This window comes from Vanellus vanellus (assembly GCF_965231255.1).
Source record: "Vanellus vanellus genome assembly, chromosome: 4".
Lineage (NCBI taxonomy): Eukaryota > Metazoa > Chordata > Aves > Charadriiformes > Charadriidae > Vanellus > Vanellus vanellus.
Window position 1 is genome coordinate 40069944 of NC_138909.1, and position 23819 is coordinate 40093762.

The 23819-nt window shown below is 35.4% G+C and overlaps 1 protein-coding gene across 1 annotated transcript in view; it reads right to left on the reverse strand.

Moving 5' to 3' along the window:
* FSTL5 (follistatin like 5) overlaps positions 1-23819 on the reverse strand; it is a gene marked incomplete at both ends in the record, with an annotated part of 297136 nt that overhangs the window by 152110 nt on the left and 121207 nt on the right. Inside the window, one exon of the mRNA XM_082482814.1 lies at positions 436-632. Within this exon, the coding sequence (XP_082338940.1) occupies positions 436-632 (197 nt within the window). The remainder of the gene's footprint in view (positions 1-435; positions 633-23819) is intronic.

Genomic DNA, 23819 nt, shown 5'->3' on the forward strand with positions numbered 1-23819 from the left:
AGAGACGACTGTGAACTGTCTTTCCAAGACTACTACTACTGTACTTCTGTAGCCGTAAGTTGTATAAAGCATTAATACTTGTTCAGTATTGCACAAGTGACTTAAAATATCATTTTAATTGTTTTTAGCTTCTAAAATACATCCATACAGTTGGACTTTACAATACCACACTGTGGATAATAAAACAACTCATGGTCAAAGCAACCCATGGTGTTCTAACCCTCCAAGGTATATCTCAAAATACTGTATTCATATTTCTGAATAAGCACTGTGGAACTTCCGAATAATTCAGCTTTTCCGAAAGTCTTGAATGAAGTTTTCTACCTCAAGAGATTAAAGCGAAGGCATCCCAAGATATAACATACCACGTGTGTAAGTCCTGACAAAGACAACTGAACAGCTACTTTGCTAATAGAAACAAAATCTAAGTCTTACCTGAGATAATTCATTAGTGTCCACAAGTCCATTGCTGTCTGAATCAAAGTAATTAAACATTTGATCTACGAGAAGTTTCTTTAAAGCCATTTTCTCATCAATGGCTTTCTCTTTCGATTGTGCAATATATCTCCGATTTTGTAGATCCAGTAACATATTTTTTACTTTGGTGTATTCAGTAGGTTTGCATTTATCTCCTGAAAAGAAAATACACAACACAAGATTATTTTGAATTTGATTTCTTTTTAAGAGTTTAAAAGTAAATTTAAAAAAAAAAATGTGAAAGCAGAGAGTATTAACTTCTTATAACAATACAAACAGGGTTGCTTTATGAGGTAAGCAATTTTTCTATAGTAGTTTCCTCCATATAATTTCCTTGTCTGGTATTACGATTAAGGCCAAAAAATGATTGCACTTCTAGATATTTTCTATAGACAAAGTTTTCTATGTATGGAAACCAGGGAAAGCCTCAGCAGTTTCCAAGCCTGTACTTTTTTCATTTAGATCATTCTGGAAAGGTGCATCTGAAGATTTATTTTTTTTTTAAAATGTTACCTTTAGTAAAGCATTTCACATAAACATTCATAAACTGAATACTCAAATGTAATATATGCAGTAAAACATGCAAATATGATAGAAAAATATACACTATAAAGGATATATTTCATAATATCATTTGACTTCAGATGGAGAAATTACACTTGAGTGCTCTTAAGCTTGCTCCGCCTATTCATTTACTAGACACACCAAATTTATCGGAACAAGAGAAGGTGGGATTGCCAGTGGAAGAGAAAGGATATCTTCGACAAGACCTGGTTTATTCTTTTCAAGTCTTCTATAAAGCAGAAATTGCTACAGCAAATGTCCTGCATACAGGGATTACAGTCACTATGTATTCTAAACCAAAGCACAATATAATGCATGTCTGGTATTCTCTTATTCAGTTGCTGTATATCTTAAACTGATCAGAGAAACAGTTTAGAAGTTTTTGGTTTTATTATGATAACCTTAGCATTTCAAAAGTCTTTTTAATAAGATGAGATAATTAACTGTGGACCAGCAAAATACCATGTATTTGTTGCAAACATGTATTTACATAAGCTACTACTTAAGTTAACTGCAAATAGTGAATTCGAGGCCAGAGCAATATGCTGACTAGCAAAGAAAATTATGTCCCATTCTTCTTTTTAGATGAAGATACGAGTATTAATGAGGAACCAATATTTACCTCACGGAGACTGCTTCGGAAGTTGTTTTGCTTTGCAAGTGGATGCCACTTAAGTAATGTCTAATTTACATGTCTGAGACTGGCATTTATTATTTTGGTGCATTTAATGGCATATGCGCTATTATGGTTACTGCATCATGTACACCTCCATTACCGTTTCGTTAGGTAGAGAGAGAAAAAGCTCTTAAATGATTCTCACTATCCTAGAGAAATTCGGATCTAGAACAGGAGGACTCCTGTGATGGAAGTTAAACTGTGGAAGCAGACAAAATGTTTTCAGGAATCAAAACCACTCTAGGATTTTTTTTTTTTTTTCCTTTTTTCTTCTAAAAGCCACTGCCTGTTATGTAGCTATCTGAAAATCCCAACTGAAGTAACAGCACTAAACAAAACCAAGCGGTATTTAACTGACAGCCTAAACTACACACGGTATTTGCATTTTTCTCCTTGCCTGCCGGAGGCACGGAGATTGAGGACATACAATTTGTCAGAGTTGAGTTCTATATGATTGCATTTCAGGGGCTAATGCAGAAACACTTGGTTGGGAATCATGTTGACTCCTCGGCCATCCTGGAGCTGCAACGACGCGTCCACGTGAATGGATGCAGGCTCCAGGTGGTGGGGAGGGAAGAGAACACTTAACTTTAATATACTCTAATTCATTCGGGTGAACTCCAAAAGCCCGGGCCAGGAAAACAAGTATCATTTTTGTCTTCCCTAGATAACTTTTTCTGGCTGTGGTATCCTGACAGAGACACAGGTTGGTTTTCCTCTAGTAAAGCTGAAATTTAACACCATTTTTATCTACATTTCTGGGGAAAAAAAAAAGACAAATCCTAGCTATTTCTAAACACTATACTGCTCAGACCTATTTACCATGTCCAGATTTTATCACCTGTAAATTATTTTCAATCAAATGGTTCTCATTTTGCAATTCTAAAACTGCAGAGAGACATGTTTACCTTAGAGATATGCAACAAAAGTAAAGCAGTTTATTTCTTAATAATATCAGTTAAATTCTGGATTTGTCATAGTATCTTTGATGAGTTAAAGAGAAATGCAAAATGAAACAAAAAAGTCACATTGACTTTTTTTTTACCCTTGAGGCACAGCATAATGCTTCTCACTTTAATGATTGAGCAAGAATTGAATATAGGTTCTCAATTCAACAAATACAATAATGACGTTAATGTTCATTAGAATATTAAATGTTATTTATTTATTAAGTATGGAGAACATCTGCACAGGTAGCACAAAGATTTCCACATGAGAGATTACACAAAGTGTAAATTTAAAGAAAAAATAAAATTTATAAATCACATAATCATGAAAAGCATTGTAATAATTAGTCATTTTCATAATTTTAACTCAAAACAATGTTTATGGAAGACAGTTTTAGTGGAAGTTCAACAAAAGAACATAATTTTATGAGAACATGCTGCTAAAATCTGTTACAGGTGTTTTGAACTAAGATTATTTTTCACTTTTTATTTTCCTGTTCCTGTGATGTCCTTTGGAAATATTTTTAACTTGAAAAGTAGCTCCAACTTACTGCTAAGTTGTATTAATTGCTAACAGAAAATATTAATGCCTTTCTGATAGTAATGAAAATAGAATTAAGGAACGATGGAGTTAATTAATTTTCTAAAAAGTAGCTTTTTTATAGATACCGAACCCTTAATCAAAATGGCAGTCTGTTGAAAATCAGCTGGGAATAAGGTGAATAGAGTTCACTAAACCATTTCATGTCTCTACAACCCATCTTCAGTAGATGATTATTTGATACTCAACAATGGCGTTAAAGCCCACCCTCCTCACGGGCTTGTTCGTGGCACGCCTGTAAGGTAATAGCTGTAATCTGCTCTCAGTGTGTATCCGCTCACTCCACAGACCAACCCGGCGGAATACCAGCCCCAGCCATGATAGCCCTTTGGCTTCTAGTCTACGGGTTTTATGCTTGTTAGAGCCCAGACTGATTCTCTCAGCGCTTCGCTCAGTTGTCTGAGGACTAGTCCTCACCATGAAAATACTGCTAACACCTTTCAGAAAAATCTCTGCCGGCCATCATTTATGGGTTAAAACAGGTGCTATTTTGTTTCTGACTTATCTAAATAGGTTAGTCTGACCCAGATAAAAGACCGCTTTATCAACGGGAGCTTTATACTCCCTGCAACCACACTGTGCCACGGTTCTCTGTAACAGGGAGGCAGTATTCCCTGATCTCTTTATCTGAAGAGGATGTCAAGGTCATTGCACAGGAACACGTGGTCTGCATGTAAAGGGGGGAGAACGATACTAAGGTCTTTAAGCACACTGGCACTACTCCACACTATCTTAAAATAACCTTACCAAAACCCCCAAACATTTCAAATAAATGCTTTGGTTTCTATTGCTCCGGAGTTCGGGGGATTTTTAGTATCGTTCATGACAGATCATACTAAGTAATGCAAAAATAACCTGAATTATTTTTCCTTTAGAAACTGTGAGATAAATCTCGGGAGAAGCATAGATGTTCAGGGGTCTGGGCAGACACCGGGTACACGCTGCACATGATGAATGGTTGGTTACCTTTCCTGTTCCCCTGCCTTATCATACTGATTGAGAATATCAAACTTTAACGTTTGTGATAAAAACTAGGTGATATGCTTAGCTATTATAAATAAAAGTAAGCATGTAAGTTAAAGTAGCTGTCAATTGCAAACAGGACTTAAGTTGTTCAAGTTGAGAAGAAAGTGATTTTTAGGGTTTGTTTTTTTTTTTTAATTGCACCAAATAAAAAAAAAAAAAAGAGAGAGATAGGGAGAAAAGTTTTGTCTGCTACTTAAAGTACATATACTTAAATAAGTGCAAGTAACTTACACTTTTCAAAAAGAACCTGAACAATGTATAGCAATTCTACGTCAAAGTCTACATCCATATTCTCCTGTTACTGCTTTAGTTTTCATTATGTTCAACAAAGTAATCTGTTGTAATAGAATTAATATATTTTGATCTAACACCCACCTTTTAAATCTTACTATGCATTCTAACAACAGATTTTAGGTTGGTGACAGATGAACCTTCAGTTTCTGGTCTGAGCTAACTACAGCTGTGGTAAAACAGGTTTAACACAGCTATAGTACATGAAAACATTTTCATTTTATACATAATTCAAAGTACTCTTTACACCAAAGACTCCATGGACCTGAACATAAGGACAAACATGATCGATGGATGCAACTGACAAATAAGGGGATCATAAGGAAACAATCAGACACTCCTAGTCAACAGAATACACTGTTTCATTAACAGATCACCCTCTTATCTCATTTGTCACAACTGCCTTTTCCTGTAATATTCGAGGGAACGTGAAGCAGATGTTTAAATTACAAGCATGAGGCTCTGTTTACAGGAGACCTCCCCCAGACTGGAGCAGCAGCACAGATTAACACTTAGAGTCGCTTTATTTGTGTTCTAATTTAGTAGGCATTACTTGTGAAATAGTTGTCTCAATGACACACAAATGGTAAACAGGGATTAAGTACAACACCCTTTATAGCGAGGAAAAGTAAATTATGCTTAACGTAATTGAGAAAGACAAACTACTGGGAATATACTACAATTATATTACTTCCAAAAAGACTTACTAAATTCTATATTCTTATAGAATATAGAATCTATATTCTTTCATGTGTAAAAAGTGAAAGAGTAACATGAGTAACCTACACATTGTGCATAATTTACTAACTTAATTCAGGTTTCTAGGTTTTTTTTTGTTTGTTTGTTTGTTTTCATTTGTCAGCTAGGCTTCCCACACAAATAGTTTCTGAAAAGTTATGAGAAAGTAAGTTTTATGTTTTCTTGTTCTTTGTTGCTTGTTTGTTTCATTCATGGAAAGGACTAATTTTACCACACAGCAGATTTTGTAAAAAAAAAAAAAAAAAAAAAAAAAAAAAAAAAAAAAAAAAAGCCAAACCAAAAACCTCTGCTATGATTTATTTTACAAGTTTTTGTCTGTGCAATCCTAGAAGGTGTGCAGAAACCTTAAAGTGAAAAAACAAACAGACTGGAATCGAAGTGCCATTCTCTGGTCCTGCATCTTGTAATTTTTGAAACAGTAATAGTCCTGGGGTTTACTTAATTCAAAACCCAAACCAGTAGAAAAGTGGAAACACTTGACTGTTTCCTTCCATTCGATACAACACAGTTTTGCAGCTGTATCTCCGTTACCCAGGAAACAGCTGAAAGTTAAATTTTGAGTGCTACTGTCCTCCTAGACAGTATTAAACAGATGATATTTGCCCATAATACAGAAGAAAGTTGTATTTAACAATTTAATTCTTACTTAATTCGCAAGAGAAAGATATATATCAAAACTAACTAGTTATTTATGAAAACTTGGCAAATCAATATACGTATTGTTCTTGACACCTGCAGAAAAATATTAAAGAATCAGCTAATAGTCTAGGAGTCACTCCTTAAATCCAAATTCAGATCTCAGATTTTTGTATTACGCAGTTTTTGGAAAAATACTAGCATACACAGAGAAGGAAGGAATGAACACATAGTTGAAAAAATGGAATAAAGACAAACCATCTGATTTCCGTTCTTGGTTCTTTCACCACTTTCATAGGTAATCACAGAATGATCAGGGTTGGAAGGGACCTCCGGAGATCATCTAGTCCAACCCCCATAATATAGGCATTTTAACTTTTCCTTGCCTTAGCATCTCCATCTCCATCTACATAGCAGGAATAACTCTTACGTCAGAGACCTATCAAGTCATTAATACTCATGGAGTGTCTATCTCCACAAAAGTCACCAGCTGCTGAGATACCATTGGATTCTTAGATATTTTATGATTTTGAGATGAGTTGTATCTATATAGCATGAACGGTTTCCACAAAGCCATTTTTCCTTCAAAATTAAAATAACTTTGGATGTCCCAGAAATAGCAACTAGTTTTCAGTGGATGATATTGCATATGAATAGTTTTAAGTATTCCAAAACTATTATTATCATAAATTGGATTTTGGGAAATGGAATCAATCCGATAAGCAGCAAGCCTACTGTTAATCTTCTACATGCATTATGAAGATATTCAGAATACTCTAAATACACAGTTTACTGCAAAATTAAAAATTATATTCCATGTAGCAAATATGAGAAATTAATCCAAAATAACAGACATATATACACACGTACATAATCTGATACAGGTATGCACACACACAATCACGTGCACATATACACCCCCATACACAGGATGAAGAAGTCGCTACAGATGTGTTTGGATATCAATTCTATTTCAAACATAACATACGAGACAATCCATTCAGCTATTTTTCAAGATCCAGCTTCTATAGATGAAGCATGAAAGTTGTACTCTTACTTGTAGCCCTACAGATAAAGGAACGTTTTAAAGCACCAAAATTGCTTAGGTTTATCTGAAAGAAACTTCAGGTTCAGATATCATTTCACAGTATCTTATTTGCCAATATCAAACTCTTATTTTCCAAATCTAGAGATCAACAGTTTTGACCCTTATTTTCCACTCTCCTTACTGAGGCTCTGGAACTGCACTTGAAGAGAAGTAATCCCATTTGTACATAGACCTAATTTTTGATCTATGGTCCAGAGGTTGAGGGGCACGGGGAGGAGGACTTTACACTCAAACCTAGTATTTCTCAATAAAAATCCCTGGATAAACAAGGATTAACATAAAAACTTTTCCCTGTCGCAGCTATATTTTAAATAAAAGGTGAGCATTTTCCACTATTTTTTAAAAACATGAGAGCTTAGGGCTGCAAATCTCAGCTCTGCAGCTGCTCAGCTTTAGGTATTCAGAGAGCCGAGGGGGGGGGGGGAGGGGGGGGGGAGAGGAAGACATTTTGGTTCTCTCTAGGTTTGACTTTTGGTTTTGGTTTTTAGTTGTGGGGTTTTGTGCTAATTTAGACAGCACTCAATCAGCACACGGGCTGCTTCATGTCTTATTTTGTAGCATCCATACTTTCCAATGGAATATATAATTATCTAAATTCACCATTACTCTCCAAGTTAGACAGCGTTAAGCACTTCAGTTCTTCAGGTCTTCTGTGTTAACAGGTCTAAGTAGCTACAAGAATTGTTAAGAACTTTCAACAGTGTTGCGTGTTTGTATGCGATATATGTATAAAAACACCTACCACATATATAAACACCCTACTACCCACAGACAGGCACAAAAATACAAAATTTTCAAGTTATGCCTGTCCTTGTCCTTAGACAAATACTTTTAAGCAATTACCACAGCTGCTATATAAAATAGAATTGAAGCTAGCTTTTCAAAGCCTTAGTTCTACTATGTAAAATAAGGAATAATGCTGTCCTTTCCTCTATTATTAGCGGTTAAAGTTCTCCTAACCATTCTGATCATTCAAAACTATAAATCATAAGACAGAAGTCATAATTTTCCTTAATTACACATATCTGCACAAGTCTGGTGTCCGGTCTTACCTGGAGACCTATATATACAGTTTTTCAGTGCTTAAACAATGAATAGTTCAGATAAGTTATTGTTTTCCTTAAAGATATACCACTTAGGTTAAACAGCATTAGAAGATGAATCAAATTTGCACTAAGAAAACAGAAAAATAGGTCATAACGTTTCTTTCTTTTTTTTTTCCCCCCAGTTAGAACAGATGTTATATAGCGTGAGAAATATTCATCCAAAAATTAACTAGGAAATGAAGAAAAGCACCAAAACCAGCAGTTGGGGTAGAGGAGGGGGGGCAGTACATGACTTCTACTTGTTAATGCAGAGTGGTTAACATGTCACAGATCTCTTGACAGAAGAAAATAGGTCATATAAACTTTCACCTTCAAGGTGACATTTGAAGGCTAAAGCAGGCTGACGATAATGATCAAAACACCATTTTCCACAGCTGAAAAAAAACCACTGAGCATACCAGTTGTTTGGACTGCACGTTAGCATCACAGACACCATAGGCAGAGTTAGTATGTAACTGGCAAATGCAAAACTCCTCAACAGGGCTGACCCTGCCTTCAAACAATGGATAAATCCACACCGATTTCAACCGGTGATAATACCACTTCTCAAAATTTCTTGATGTCTCAGATGCTTACCTCAGGGTACTCTACTACAAAAAAGAAGAGATGAAAATGGGCACAGTTAACAAACGTGCCCAATTTTCCAAACGTATCAGGTTGTTTCAGATATGTTATTCTTCTTTTCTCAACATGTGCTGAAGAGATTAAGCATTCCCAGATTTCTTGTTTTCTTGTATCCTGCTGAAGCTTTCAGATCAGTTTTTCTATTTGTCCCATACATTACAAAAAATTTCAATTTCATAAGTAAAAATTCATATACAACATTAATAAGAAGATAACCTGGACTTCTCTGTCCTTCCTAGCTTATTAAAAGGAAAAACTGAGGGAGAAAAAGATAAAAGGAATGTACCCCAAAGGCAGACAGTGCTAAAAATGAAGGTTGAGACAGGAGTTTAACGCAGCATTTTATTTTTCCCTCTAGTAAAGTTAACCCAACCATTGCTGTTAGTCTTCCTCCCACAGGGCTTAGACAATTTTTGACTTACAGTATCCAGAGTGATACTATAAAAGGTATGAAACACTGTAGGCTTACATTAAAGAAAAAAAAAAAAAAGATAGATTAAAAAGTACTCCAAATCCAGCAGGGAAATACTTATGGAATGTAAGCTAAGCTATAAATCTGTGTAGAGTTCTTTTGCTTCTCAGGAAGCGTGTGTCAGAGGGCTCTCTCTTATTTAAAAAAAAAGGTACTGAAAGGGGTGAAACATGACTTGTATTAAGTCACAATCTTCCTTTTCCCAAGGGCTTCCCAAAGATGCGGAGTATTTACAGGTTTATGAAGGTGAGGTCTCAAGACCTTTAGGTTAAACCTAAAACAGCACTACAGTTAAAAAGGACAGGTCTGTTGCTCCATTTCTATTTCTTCCCTTCCATCGTATATTCCCATCACTTCCTTTGTTTCACCTTTAGCACAGTTGGCTTTGGTGCTAATTACAGAAGTTGTTACATTCAGCCTTTTGCTATAGGAAAAAGAGAATTAATTTTATGTGTGTATATATATAGAGAAGGAACGAAAAATTTATTGTCATTCCAACTAATACTTCAAGTAGTCTGTTAGCCCAATTTATTTAATTAATTCATAAAAGCCTCAACAACACAGATAAAATTACTTTAAAAACCGTCCTAGTATCTCAAAATATCTGTCTTATGTTTATGCTTCCAGTTTTTCTCTGAGTACTAAGGCTTCAATCTTTTCCTCAGGAAGCGTGAGGAAGGCTATAAAGGAGTCAAGAGCATCCCGAGATCATCATCGGGAGGAATATGAAGGTATGGTGACATAGAATCCTCAGTCTCAACATCTGCTTGGGTTAGTTTTATACGTTTCACTATCAGTACCTGCTGCTTCCTTTGGTAACATGGTTAAGCATTAAAGTGGAAAAGTCTTCCCCAACCTCAGCTGCAATAAAAGGCTATTATTTGTTAAGCATAGGTTAGCAATATATGGTTTTGAGAGCACCTAAGATAAACAGGGTAGGCAATAGTCATTTGACCACTAGGCAATTTTTGAAACCGGTAAAATCAGCTCAGGCTGAGATGAGACCAGGCAAGTCCTGAGACTCTCTACACTGTCAGGTCAATACAAAGGTCTTTGTGTGTTTTTCTTCTTTGCGCCTTTTTTTTTTTTAACCAGGGGGAAGAAAAAAATAATAAATTAAATTAAAAAAAATAATAATCACATTCTACAGGGCTATTCATCTTTGAGGCACGATTACAGTATAAGCTAAAGCAATTCAGAGAAATCTGAGCTACAGAGGACCAAGGTCAGTAAGTGTATGTGATGAAACTTTATTTCAGCTGGCCTAAGGAAGAGACATAAAGAGCGCTTTCCAGGTTAAGCATCCTAGTTCTGTATTTGTTCCCTGCTTCCTCTACCCTTCCCACAGAGACACAAAGGAATATGATAGTTTGGCAACAGAAGAAGGAAAACAAGATTTATGAACTGAAACGCAAGTAAAGGAGCATCCAAATTTGCCTTTGAACCCACACCAGGATGTAACCTAACCATCCTGGTATGGCAACAGCATAAGCATGGGATCAGGCTGATAAGTCTTAACAGCTTCATGTATCCCTTTCAGGTTAAGTGTTTCTCTACTGTATTTAGCATAGGCTTGAAATTTTGTTTTCAAGTTTTAAAAATCTGTTTAAAACTCATCAGTTACAGTTGGGAAGATGTTGTCAAAAGTATCTTAGTGAAATCAGACATGTTGCCAAGACCTGTGCGGAGCCCCATTTATTTTAATGTTACCAGGTCATCTACTATACTTTCAATTTCTACATGCTTAACTAATTCACTGTTGCAGAAAGAAAGGCTGATGTAGGAAAAGACAGCATTGTACTATGAAGATAGATACCAGTATCTCCCTTAGCTACGCATGAAGGGCTTAAATATTGTAAACATGGCTGGTAGCATTTTATGACAACACACCTTACCACCGGTCTTGCAATATTATTACACAACAGATGAAGCGAAGGTAAAGTACTGTGACAATCGTACAATGGCAATACCAACTGGGGAGGTTTTATAGTAAAAACTCCATATTCTTTTAACAATAATTTGGCACCTCGCACACTTGTACCTGGAATTTAGAGGTGAAGTGAGAATTGTGTAAATCAACGCAAGAGGAAAGCGAGGCCTACATAAGCTCACTTCCCCTTACTTTCAGAGATGCAATGCGTATCTTGCAAACTTGTAGGATTATATACAAATGTATTTTGACCAGTCACCCCAAAACAGAATTTGAATCATTGTTTCCTTTCACAGACCCTCACAGAAAAGGCCACCTAGAGACAGCAGATCAATAGTTTTATGCTAGCTTGACTACAAAGAAATAAATGTGTTAGAGACTTCTCTATAAAAATACAAAAAGCCTGCTGACTGAGTAGTTGTTTCAAAGATGTTGCTATCTGTCTTTAGGTACAGCCTTGTATCTTTATTCCTCACCTGTGGTTTGATGCAGAAAGACATTAAAAAAAATAAAAATTAGACTCTTCAGCTTGTCACCAATCGCAACCAAATTCATAGCTTTGTTTTCTTACAACTGAAGCTTTTCTTTTAAGTGTTTTGTTCAGCACTTAACCTTCAGCAGAAAATGTCCTTCATGCAGACTTACATATTTAAAAAAGTAGTTTCGTTTCCATTCAGTTTCACATTGATTCTGTGTTTCTAGATACAATCCTTCACACACTTAAAAAAAAAAAAAAGTCTACTGATTATCACTAACTTATGACACTGATCTCTGTCAAAATGGGGAGAATTTATTCAAATAGAACTTTGATAAAATTTAAACAAGAAATTAAAGCCATCATTTCCATTACTGTTTAGGGAAGAAATGGTATAATTACACAAGGCTTACTTTAAAAACAATGGTTTGGGTTTAAAAAGAAAAAAATTACTTACAGAAGTGATTTAGAAATGATCCTATTTTAAGTTTTGAAGATACAGAAAGTATTTTCTTACTCAGAGTTTTTGAAAAACTAGAGGAAAACATTTAAATTAATATGAATTCAAATAAAAATACTTCCATTTAAAAGCAAGCAAAATAAAATTAATATTAGAAACCTCCCATACCTTCTCTGATTTTCATGTCATCACTTCGCTTGATTAAAGTAGAATGAAGGCACTTGATTTTATTTCTAGTTGTCCTAATTCTAATTTCAATTCATTATAATCTTTTTGCTTTCTCTCTGTGCCTGTTGGATAGCGTTTTGTCACTAATTTAATGCAGCTGCCTTCCAACCCCAATGATGACTGTCTCCTAACCACAACTCAAGAAAAGTGTCAGACATACCAAGATGTCTACATAGAGTACCGTATGTGTGTCAATCATTACTATTAAGATGCCAAAAGAAAGTTATATGCAGGACGTCTTTTGCATCTGAACCAAAAAGAACACATTTAAATACGTTATTTCAGCATTAACTTAATTTTGCTGATGGATTCTGACATCAGTCAGCGTATACACCAAACAAAGCTAACTTTCAAAGTAAGCAGGGAATGAAATTACAATTTGAATACTTTAATGATTCTGCAGTCATATTTCTTTCCTGGAACAGCACATTTTTGTTTTAGGGTATTTTTTGTTTGGTTGGTTTTGTTTTGTTTTTAAACACCAAAAGTCTCTTTGACTTTACCTATCCTAAGTTTTTAGGATGAAAATAGATATTAAAAAAATAATCAAGCTATACTCTTAATGACAACAGCTGACTTGAAAGACCATTTGTGGTCGAAAATACCATATAACAATTCTTGGCATAATTTTTAGATGTTAAAAAAAATTTCAGCTCTGTCTTATTTCATGTCATTAAAAACGGAAAACTTTCATAATTTTTTTTATTACTCTCTCAATCTAAAGAAAGTTACCTCTTTGATAATGTTAAAGTTTACTTATGTTTGTATTGCTTAGTTAATAGCTTTTCTTGGGATCGTTTCAGGCATTGTCGAGCACAGTGCTAAGAGATTATGGAAGCTTGTCTTGGTAATACCCAACACGTATAGATGGCTTCTTTAACAGATATATTTATAGTTACTATATTTTATACAAAGAATCTGAAATCAGTGGTTTGGTTTATCTAATGTAAACATGACACTGAACACAATATAACATCTAACACTTTAAGACAAGGACTTTCAACCTGTTCACTAATGTGGGCCACACAGCAATTTTGGGTCCATCTAGCCTCTCGTAACAGACTGCGTAACTGTGGCAAAGCTGGCAGTTTTAATTCCACGCCGCACCTCCTTTTCACAGACAGATAAAGGGAGGTGCTGTAAGATTTCAGAATATCGAACCTGCAAAATGGATACAATTCTTGTCCATTTGTAGAAGAGTTACACCCATGTCTGCCATTTCAATTCTTATCTATACATCAGTCACCACTTTTATCTCATTTTCAGATTTCTACGGATACAAAACAGCTTCACTGTCTTTTAGCAGGCTTGGGGAGTTTTGAGAATTTGACGTAGTGACAGGATCCAGAGTCAGCTGAAAGCCTGAGATGGAAGTCCTCCTTTCAAAGCTTTTATTTTTAAGTAAATAGGCTTCCAGTCTCTAAAAACAAATACAAGAAAAAGGCAACATTATAGGTTGTCTTTTGGGGTATTCCTCTTTAGGGGAATTCTAATCTCAAACCACACTAAAATGCTCCGCCCCACCATATGTTTTGTGAAACTTCTGCACAGTGCTGAAGCCATACAGGCTCAGCGGGTCTATGGAGAAGAAGCCAATGTTCTCCCTCCAGGAAGTTTCACCAGGTCAGAGTGCAAACGCCAAGACGGTGTACAGCAAGAGCAGAGAAGCTTTCAGGGACTGGATTATACCAATATCTGCAAATGGGAGAGACTCTTACCCGTGAACGAAAATTCTACATATTTGTTAAGAAAAAAGTGTTAACGCTTAGTAATAGCATTTAATATATCTAATAAATCTCTAAAATAATAAATTAGGAAAAACAGAGGTCAAATTTTCCTCAAAACTACGGAAGCAATCTTTATATTCAAATGCTTCCTTAACATAACGGAAAAACTAATTTTCAAAATACCTTACTCTATCATCAGATATTATATATTATTTTAAAGTAAAATCAGTTCCAGTTTCAAACTTAATAGTCCAGTTACCCGTGTTAACAAAGAACAGTGGCAATAGTACTATGTAACAGAACTACGACAGCAGGAAAGTAATGCAAGATGAGAGGCCCAGACAACATAGAAACTCCAAGCACAAATTTATTGTGAAAACATGTTTGAATTTTCAGACTGCTAAACGACAGAAACAAACGTCAAAGAAGTTCGAAAATAAGAGTAGATACATTAAGCAATAACTGTCGTTAGAAAGTTATCCCCTGCCATGCGATATTGCTGTTACCGTTTCAGAGAAAATACAAAGTTTGGAAATTATGTAAGAAACCAAGTTTGTATACAAAAATGTATACTTTATGTGCACTAAAAATAATAAAGCAACGGCTAAATTAATTTATAAATAATATATCAGATATTTGTTCAAAGCATTTGATATTTTGAAAAGCGTCAATTATCCAGTTAAGAATGGGAAAATAATAACTGGGTAAGACCGCTTAAGATAACTACATTCATAGCAGAACAATTTTAGCTGCTATTATATTTTTGTTGTTTCAGAAAAACAGGAATACAGTGGGAACACAACAATAAACTATTAAGAGTTGCATAGAAATAATTATAGTTATAAACAACAATTATCATCAGTTCTTATGTTTGTATTAAATAGCAATCATCTCTAGAAATTAATTTAAGAAATTCTACAAACTTTATATAATTTCATCTTAGTTGGTGTCTTGAAATAGTAGGCATGGATTTGATTTAGATAATATTCCCTCCATTTTAGTTTCTTATACTAAACAGTAGTGCGATAAAAAAAAAATAATTATTTTGTTAAAGATACTTCCTTTTCATACATGAGAAAAAAAATATACAGATACAATTGTACTACTTCTATCAGTCAAATTCTAGTCTGCTTTTTATTATCACTGCCCTGAGGAAAAAAAAGAGTGGGATTAAAACATTACATAGATTTGCTTTGCAAGACTACATTTGTTCATGAGAGAGTTCCAGTTGTTTAGACTGTGCATTATGCGCTCAGTGCCTCCTGAAAAAGCTGGATTTGTGCATGTTCTCCAATCTAACTAATGCATTGCAGGCTTTCCAGATAGATTCACTTTGCAAATAATCTTGAGAATGAAACTCAATCTTTTTTGCCTCTTCTTTTTTCTACACTCCCTAGCTGGTAAAAGGGGAGTGGGAAGGGTGGACATCAAATTGTCTTTTAGAAAGAATAAACCCACCCTGAATTTATATAAAGATGAAGATGTTAAAAGCCATTGGTATTATTGCTCTGTTTCTTTTTTAGAGTTACAAGCATTGACATTCTTTGCATCTGTGCTGGCAGGGAGATGTTCCTGGGTTTTGTTTCATAGGAAAACTGGAATAAAAAAAATAAATCTCACTTCAGTACTTCTCAGAAATTCATTATTCTCCCATTAGATGTATTGGCAAGGAATAAAATGACCGGCATTTAGATACAGATTTTCACCTTTATAAATAATTAAGCTTATTTCAACTCCTAACTTCACCCGCTCTTTTGCTGGAAGAGATAGTCAAGATCCTTTCCCAAATATTCAAAACATATATTTTTGAAGTCTCAAACAGATTGTAAGGGTTAAGAAAATTTAATTGCCAGTAACCAGAAATCTGAGATGCAAAGTCCACGTGTGCATTTATACTTTGTGACTGCTACAAATGGTTAAGAAAGTTCTTTTGGCCATCTAAAACATGGGCCAAAGTATCAGTGTGTAAATTGGAACATGGTCCCTTGTGCATATACTGCATATAACGCACCCAAAATTACTTTGAGTCCTTCCTGTGAACAAGGATCTTTCTTAAAGGCTGCCAACCATAGCTAATTCAGCAGGGACACACTGCTGTGTGAGAGTAAACAGAAACAGCAAGAAACCACGATACACATCTCCAAGAAAGGGATGTTTCTGGTTACATTTGTAGGTCACCTGAAGTGTTTTAAAAGCCTTCCAGGCAGTTCCATTCTTTCTGACTTGTAAGAGGTTTCAATGCAATCTGTTGTTCTTCAAAAAAATCCATCAAGCCAAATGGTCAAGAATTTTGGGACTGCATTTGAGATCTAATGCTTGGTACATGGCCAGCTTCAGAGAGTCACAACTCCTTCTGAAAAACACGTCAGTAATGTGAGAAGACTTTCCACTGAAGGTGGAAATTGGTTACTAAATACGAACCTATTACCTAGGCCAAACACAGTGTTTGCACGTAAACGTGAATGGGCTGCTTCTGGAAGACCTTTTAACTTTAAGAATTACCTAAATCATGAGGAAGAAAATTTAAAGTCACTTCTGTTAAAGTACTTATCTGCCTAGGCAGATACTCAATTCTTCATTTAACTTCTCCGCTTAAATGTACAAAGTCTACAGTATTTTTTTTAATCCTCTTGAAGAATGCTTTAAATTTATTTGGATATAGCATGTATCACCAGAGAGAGAGGGGTGCCCCCAACTCTAACCTATTCCAAGTAATAGAGAAATGATCTCATGAAGAGGAGGACACTTTGCCTTAATGGCCTTAATTCTCATGTTAAGTCACTTAGCGCGTGCCAGAGAAGTAAATTACAATCTATTCTCAGAGTCTGTACTCCTGATAAGGCTGATCTGACCTTAAAGAAGGGGGAGACAGACTTCCTGGGCCTGAAGGAGTGCCCAGGCTTCAGAGATACCCCTGAGGCACCTTGGCAGACTCTTTCTCAGATACTGAATGGGTGCCAGAGGGTACCAAGAGCTGAAGAAAAGGAACTGCAAAAGAAATGCTATTTCAGAAAAGATTTAAATGTGACACTAAAGCGTACTTAGAAAAGCGAGATCACCGCACCAAGTCATTTTCCTTAGCAGAGCAGATGGTGACAATCACAGTATGGGCACTGATATTTCTGCTACTAAAGGTATCTTACCCATTCATAGGCTCAGATGAACCCTTTCTGTTTTCACACTGGAAACTTCTGATTACAAGCCATGATCTCAGGCCTGTTTCAGGTGCTGAGAGCAGCCACTCTAGCTATAAACTGAGCAACCAGTCTATATCCTAATGGGGCATGATCTTCTAGGTTCCCAACTTCTGACAGTTCTAAGGGACTATGAAAAAGACAGACACAAAACTCTCAGCAGAATAAGTTTAGAAGTCCACATGTACCAGGTGTGTTCTGAACAATAGGCCGAGCAATTCCAGAGCTGTGAAGGTCACAGGCATATTAACAAATTTGTTATTCCATTATTTTTCCTCCCCCCGGGTAAAGAGAAACCAAACATGTAAAAAGAAAATCATAACAGTAAGAACAAATACTAAAAAAGTAAGTAGGCAACAGTAAGAACAAATATTTAAAAAGTAAGTAGGTCTGATTAAAAAATAAAAAACTTTTTTTTTTTTTAACAGGAAGACAGTGAAGGATGTGGGGGGACACACTGACTTCTTTATTCATGCATGAGCATAAAACCCCCAACAGATACTGCTGAAGCCAAACCACATGCCAGTAACAACCATTTCTGGTGTCTAGCATTTCAGCATATATGTGGACTATTCTTAAAAATTAGTATATACTGCAATTCATGCTGAGCAAAACACTATCATTGCTTTGCTACAAAGCTTACTGCAAAGGGTCAAATATTGGAATCTAAACTAAACTCTGAGATTAACTAACTTTATGGAGTTGAGGAACGCTTAAATTCTTCTCAGCAGAAAATTTTCCAGTTTAACATTAAGAAGTGTGTATATATTTAGGCAGATGTGTCTTCTTTTACCTCTTATCATCAACACATGCTGCCATGGTGTGACTCGGGAACAGAATCTGTAGTCGGTATTTTCCTTCAAAGCTATTTCTCATCACACAATACTGATGGTGACTCTTTTGCCAGAAGTAGTCCACTAAGCAGGATTTCACCAGGCATAACTTGATATAACCATTTCTTTGTGTGTATTAGGACATTGTCAGATACAAAGAAAGATATTTTATGAGAACAGAAATATTTGGTCAGTAGCAAGAACTGGATGTTTAAATAGCAGCTTTCAAAACAGATGTTGTTTCTGGTATTGTCCTTTTGCCATCTGACACTAAAATTATGTCCAACTTATTTAGATTATTATTTGTTTAATGCTAAAAAAAAAGAGTCACACTCATCAAATATAAAAGTCATCTTTTCAGAAGGACTTATATCCTAAAAGTAGATTCACAGAATATGGTCACACATCACTTTCCCTTACCTCATTCAATTTCTCTACCCTTAAAATTTCCTCAACGGTTTCTGACTTGTTATACAAGTTGTTTTACTCACTACAATAGAATTAATCATATTTAAAGCCAAACATACCTTGCATTCTTGTATTAGCACTGAATTGCTGGACTACCGTAATATTTTGTTCCTCAATTATTAAATGAATTAAGACGCAAAGATTCTCTCAGCAGCACACACTGAACATTTCCACAGATTACTGCACTTGTTCTAGATTATCAACCCCCCCATCCCTCAAATAAAGAGGGAAAAAAGTCCCGATGTGCTTTCCCTATGGACATAACGGTTCTATCAAACAGATGGGTGGATTTCCTCAATCTTTCTAATAAGAATTAATGGAAATTAAAAAAGGATTTATTGACTGATGGCAGATGGCTGAAGGATTTTGCAGAGGTATGACTCATGTAAATTACAACAAAAGCAAATTCAACCTCTTGCTGTGGACAAAAGGTTAGCTCTGCATTAAATTAGGAGCGCTCTGCTCAAATGTTAAAAGGAAGTAAACAATTTCTTCTTTACCTTGCCAGGCCTGACCACGCTAAAACATCAGTGGTCCCTCGATCATCATACATAGTGCAGGCCTACTTTGCATTCTTGGGAAAAAGCTTGTAGAATCACTCATGATAGAACACATGCTCAGACTTAAAATAGCTGCTGCCTGTGTACGGACTTTAAGTTGTCTCCTGCAGTCCCAGCTCCTCACAAGGTATAGCCTCCTCCATGTCTACTAACAGGTTCCGTTGTTTTGTGTTCCTCATGACAAAGGCAAAAACAGCTAGGAGGAAACACAGGGACAGCGGAGCTTTTTGTTGCACTGTTACCCCATCTCCAGCAGATACGAACTCCTATTAAGTACACATCATACTGGAAGAGTTACTAGTCACAAGCCTAGGAAAAACTGACCCGCTATCTGAAGATAGCAGAGAGTCATCACCTCCCTTTTTCCCAGCTGACCTTGGATACCAGTAGATTAATAGACTTCTCTGCCAAAGGTACACACTGCTGCTCCTGAAGCTTCAATGCTATCAGCAACTTCAAAGCTACGGAAAACCACCGTGCAAACCGCCTGTTGGCTACAACCAACTATTCTGTACAACTGGCGGGGTGCTGCAGTCAGCCGTTGCACCAGCCCTATAAGCACATGGAGCGCTCCTTCAGTCCTGCATTTTCTTCACTCCTGAAAGTTTTTTGGTATTGCTTTTTTCAGGACAGGCATAACACGGGGGATTCTTTGCAGCCGCACCACTCTCCTAAGAAATGCCAAAGCACAGGTCGCTGAATCATCTTCTGTGGAAGACACGTATGATATTAGCAGACTATGTTCAGCACAGTATTTCAGCTCACAGTTGAGTATTGCTTATTCCAAAAGACATATGTTTGTGAACACTGGACCGAGGGAACACGACATTTATTTTCTATTTCCATGCCTGTGTAAAATCTGGTAGTCCTGGGACTAAAAACACTAGGATGGAAATTATAGAACACAGTTCGGCTTTTATTTTCTCGTAATATTTTATAGATATATTATATACATATTATATATTTTATAGATATTCTACATAGAAAATTGATTTGTTCTTTGATAAAAATTATGTATGGAAAAGATTATCTCTGCAAAGCTAAAGAATATTTATACCCCCAAAATCAATTTAAATAGGTTCTATTAATTAAACATCCTAATAATATCTTTTTTCCTCATCCACAAAGGTCTTAATAACCTAATATTATATTAAGTTACCAAATTATACATTAAAAAAATAATCATTCATTTATAGGTCCCATTAAATGTTTATGTTTCTTAAATTAAAAAAAAAAAAGGAACCCTTCCGGTTTACATCGTTGTATTTAAAGAAACTAATCAGAAAGTTAATTCCCATTTCTGGTAAAACAGTGAACCAATTGAAAATATATCTTTTATCAAGACATAATATTTAACCAATATCTGCATTTTAATATAACTTATCTTTTAATTTTTTTTTTGTTTGTTTTATGATCAATTTCATTTTTAAAAGCACACTGGAAACAGGTTAAGAAGATGGTGTTGGGGCACTGGTTTACTGCCTGCCTTTTTTTTTTTTTTTTTTTCCCATCCAGAACAACAGCCTAGATATCTGTGCACTCTACGTGGAACGGGGTTTTGTACCAAGAAAGAAAATTATGTGAACAGTTACAATATAATTATAATTACTGGGATATTTGAGCTCTATCTAGATAGTAATATCAGATGCAACTCCAGAATGTTAATGGATTTTTATGTTCTAGACTTTAGGTTAAGCTTTCCTTAATCAGCTTTACTCAAGAGAAATTGCAAAACTAATCTTAATGACCTCTAAGAAATGTTACCTCATCAGACAATATATTTCTGGTAAATTTCTCGAACAAGCAAAGTTGTTCCCAAAAATATTCTTTGTACCTCAAATCATTAATGTACATGTATGAAACACATACATTACCCATCCTATCCAAACCCATTCAACAACTTAAGAAACAGTACATGGATTTTATGATTTGCTGGCAGACGACTACATTCTGATGAACAGCGTGCAATTTAGAAAATAGTCATCCCTGATTTCAAGTGTAATATGTACTCAGAAACAGTTTTCTTTAGTAATGCAATACAGATACTTGAAGAACTTGAATGGCTATGCATACAGGTAAATTGAAGGACACGACCCATCACACATACATTAAAAACAAGATTCAGTCAATGATAATACCACTGGTCTGCTGAAAGCAGAAGCAGTTTTGCTTTGTGTGTTTAGTCTACAAAGCCAACAGGAACACAGCAAACTCATGAAAAGGCAATTAAACTGACCAAAACCACAATCTTATTGTTAATTAAACACATTAAAGTATTTTAACACAAACATACACAGAGAAGTTTTAGCTTTGGCAGAAACCACAAACTTCTACAAATTTAGCCAATCAAATGAAAAATCAGTTTACAGAATTACTTTCAATTCTTAATAGGTCCATAGATAAAACTCCATTAGTAGAGTCAATAATTTGTCACATATGCTTATTGTTGGTAGTTCTCAAAGCTGTTTTCCGTGTCCTGATCTCAGCCCACAGTAAGAGCTACATTATTAGAAAGTGACCTGTAGAATTGGTTTATGAAAAACGTAGCTAGAAGATTTACAATTGTGGTTCCCACTAACCTGGGAGAAGATACGTGTTCCTTATCTCGAGTCCAACTGAATTTCAACCTATTTAAAGGCCAAATAATTTCACTCAAAAAAAAAATTAGACTTTTCTGCTATCTTTCAGTTACAGGTAAAAACAAGCCTTTACCATTTATTTTGTATTTACTATGAAACTCAATGATTTAAAAATGAAGAAAATAGAAAGTGAAGCAGTTGAAATATTTAATGCTTAATTGGACTTAATGAACTTTACATGAGTTTTTAAAACAAGTGTGTGTGGGTTGAAAACCTGAATTCTGCTTAATGCTAAAAATATATTTTCACAGAGCATTCGTCCTGAACACATCTAACTTATCTTCTGAAAGTTTTTTTAGCATTCTAATTATTTTTTTAATATAATAATTGAAATAGATCTCTTATCTCACTTAACTGCTGCATTTTAAAAAGCCAAGTCCTTCTGTAAATCACTGTTACGGAATATGACAATTGTATTAAATTGTGCTTAATCTAAACAAGACAATACACAACATCTACCTTTCTTCCATAAGGTAGAATTTTCCTGAAAGTACCAAATATAAGACGCAGCACCACTTTATTTTTTCAAGGTAGACCGGAAGATGTAAGTACAAACCAATTCTGTTTAATTTATACACAAACCACTTTGAAGAAAGTATGATTGGTAGATTTATTGATCTAAAGAAATTTAACAGAGCAAGTCCACATATTAATTATTAGGAACAGATTAGTCGTTGATCATGAAGTTTGGAAAAAAGACGCATAGGACAATGACAGGAGGGACCAAAAATGTTTTAAATATGAACCTGGAAATTGTGATATGAGTTTTCTGAAACCATTCAGCCAAACTGTCTATTTGATACTAGCAAAACCAAGCATAAATTAACTAGTTGCTTATAACTCATAATTAAAAGTAATTGTTAATAAATTGTCAAAAAAGTTCAATGCAAACGACTGTTTGCATCAAAGTTCAGATCGTAAGAACTACAGGGTGTAGTCACATGTTAGTTCAAGAAAGAAATACAACAGTATCTGTGGGAAAAGTAGTTTATCTTGCACCGAATTCTCAGCAAAATATTCAATAAATCTTTCTACCTGCACCTTTGAACTTTCTTCAGCACCTCCAAACAGCCTGAAAATTTATTTTCACTTTTTTCCATTCTCATCTCATCTCTCTTGTATTTTGTATTCTCACCATTATGCTTAGTAATGTATTCCTCCTCCTCTCGATCTTGATGTTAGAATTATATATTAGAATTAGATAGGGTCCACGGCTTGTTTTAAAGAACACTTCGCATTGTATATGCAGATTCCTCATAAGTCAAACCCTTGGCTTGAAATACAGGATAAGAGCAGATGGATTAGTTCAAAAATTCACATGGATGGAAAAGCTAATCTAGATTCTGGTAGCTCAGCTGCTGCAGGAGATTCGCACGCTGTCAGGGAGCAGGGACATGCTACCTTGGTCTTTTTTGTCTCTCTCTCGCGTTGGTGACTACAGTGCTTTGTTCCTGTACTGACACCAACTTTACTACAAGATTCTTGACTCCTGACTGCTTACCACACTCCTATACTACCCCACCTCTCTCAAGTAACTAAGCAAAGGTCTAGGTGGCTCTCTGGAAGGTCAGCCTTTAATGATGCTCTACATAAAGCAGGTATGTGTTATTGCATTCCAGAGATGCTGCAAGTACTATATGCAGATTGCTTAAAGTTTTCACCCATCTTAATTAAGGAAGGAATATTCAAGAAAAATTATGTCATCTTCAGGAAGCTTAAGACTATTCAGTACACCAATTATCTGTACACCATCCTCAAATTCCTTGACTGGATTATATACTTAATTATTAAAATGATAGTTGCAGTTACTATCCCAAACAATGAGTTTAAGTGCTTTAATGATTTTCTTCCTCATTCGGTAATAGAGACCTATAGAGCTTCTGCACTATACAGAAGATCACTCAAAAGCAGGACACACTAAGCAAGATAACAGAGACTCAAAAGCTCCTAAAACTCTTCCTCCCCAGCGAAGTTTCTAAGGGAGAAGAGGTCTCTTCTTTTTAGGCTTTCTCCAGCAC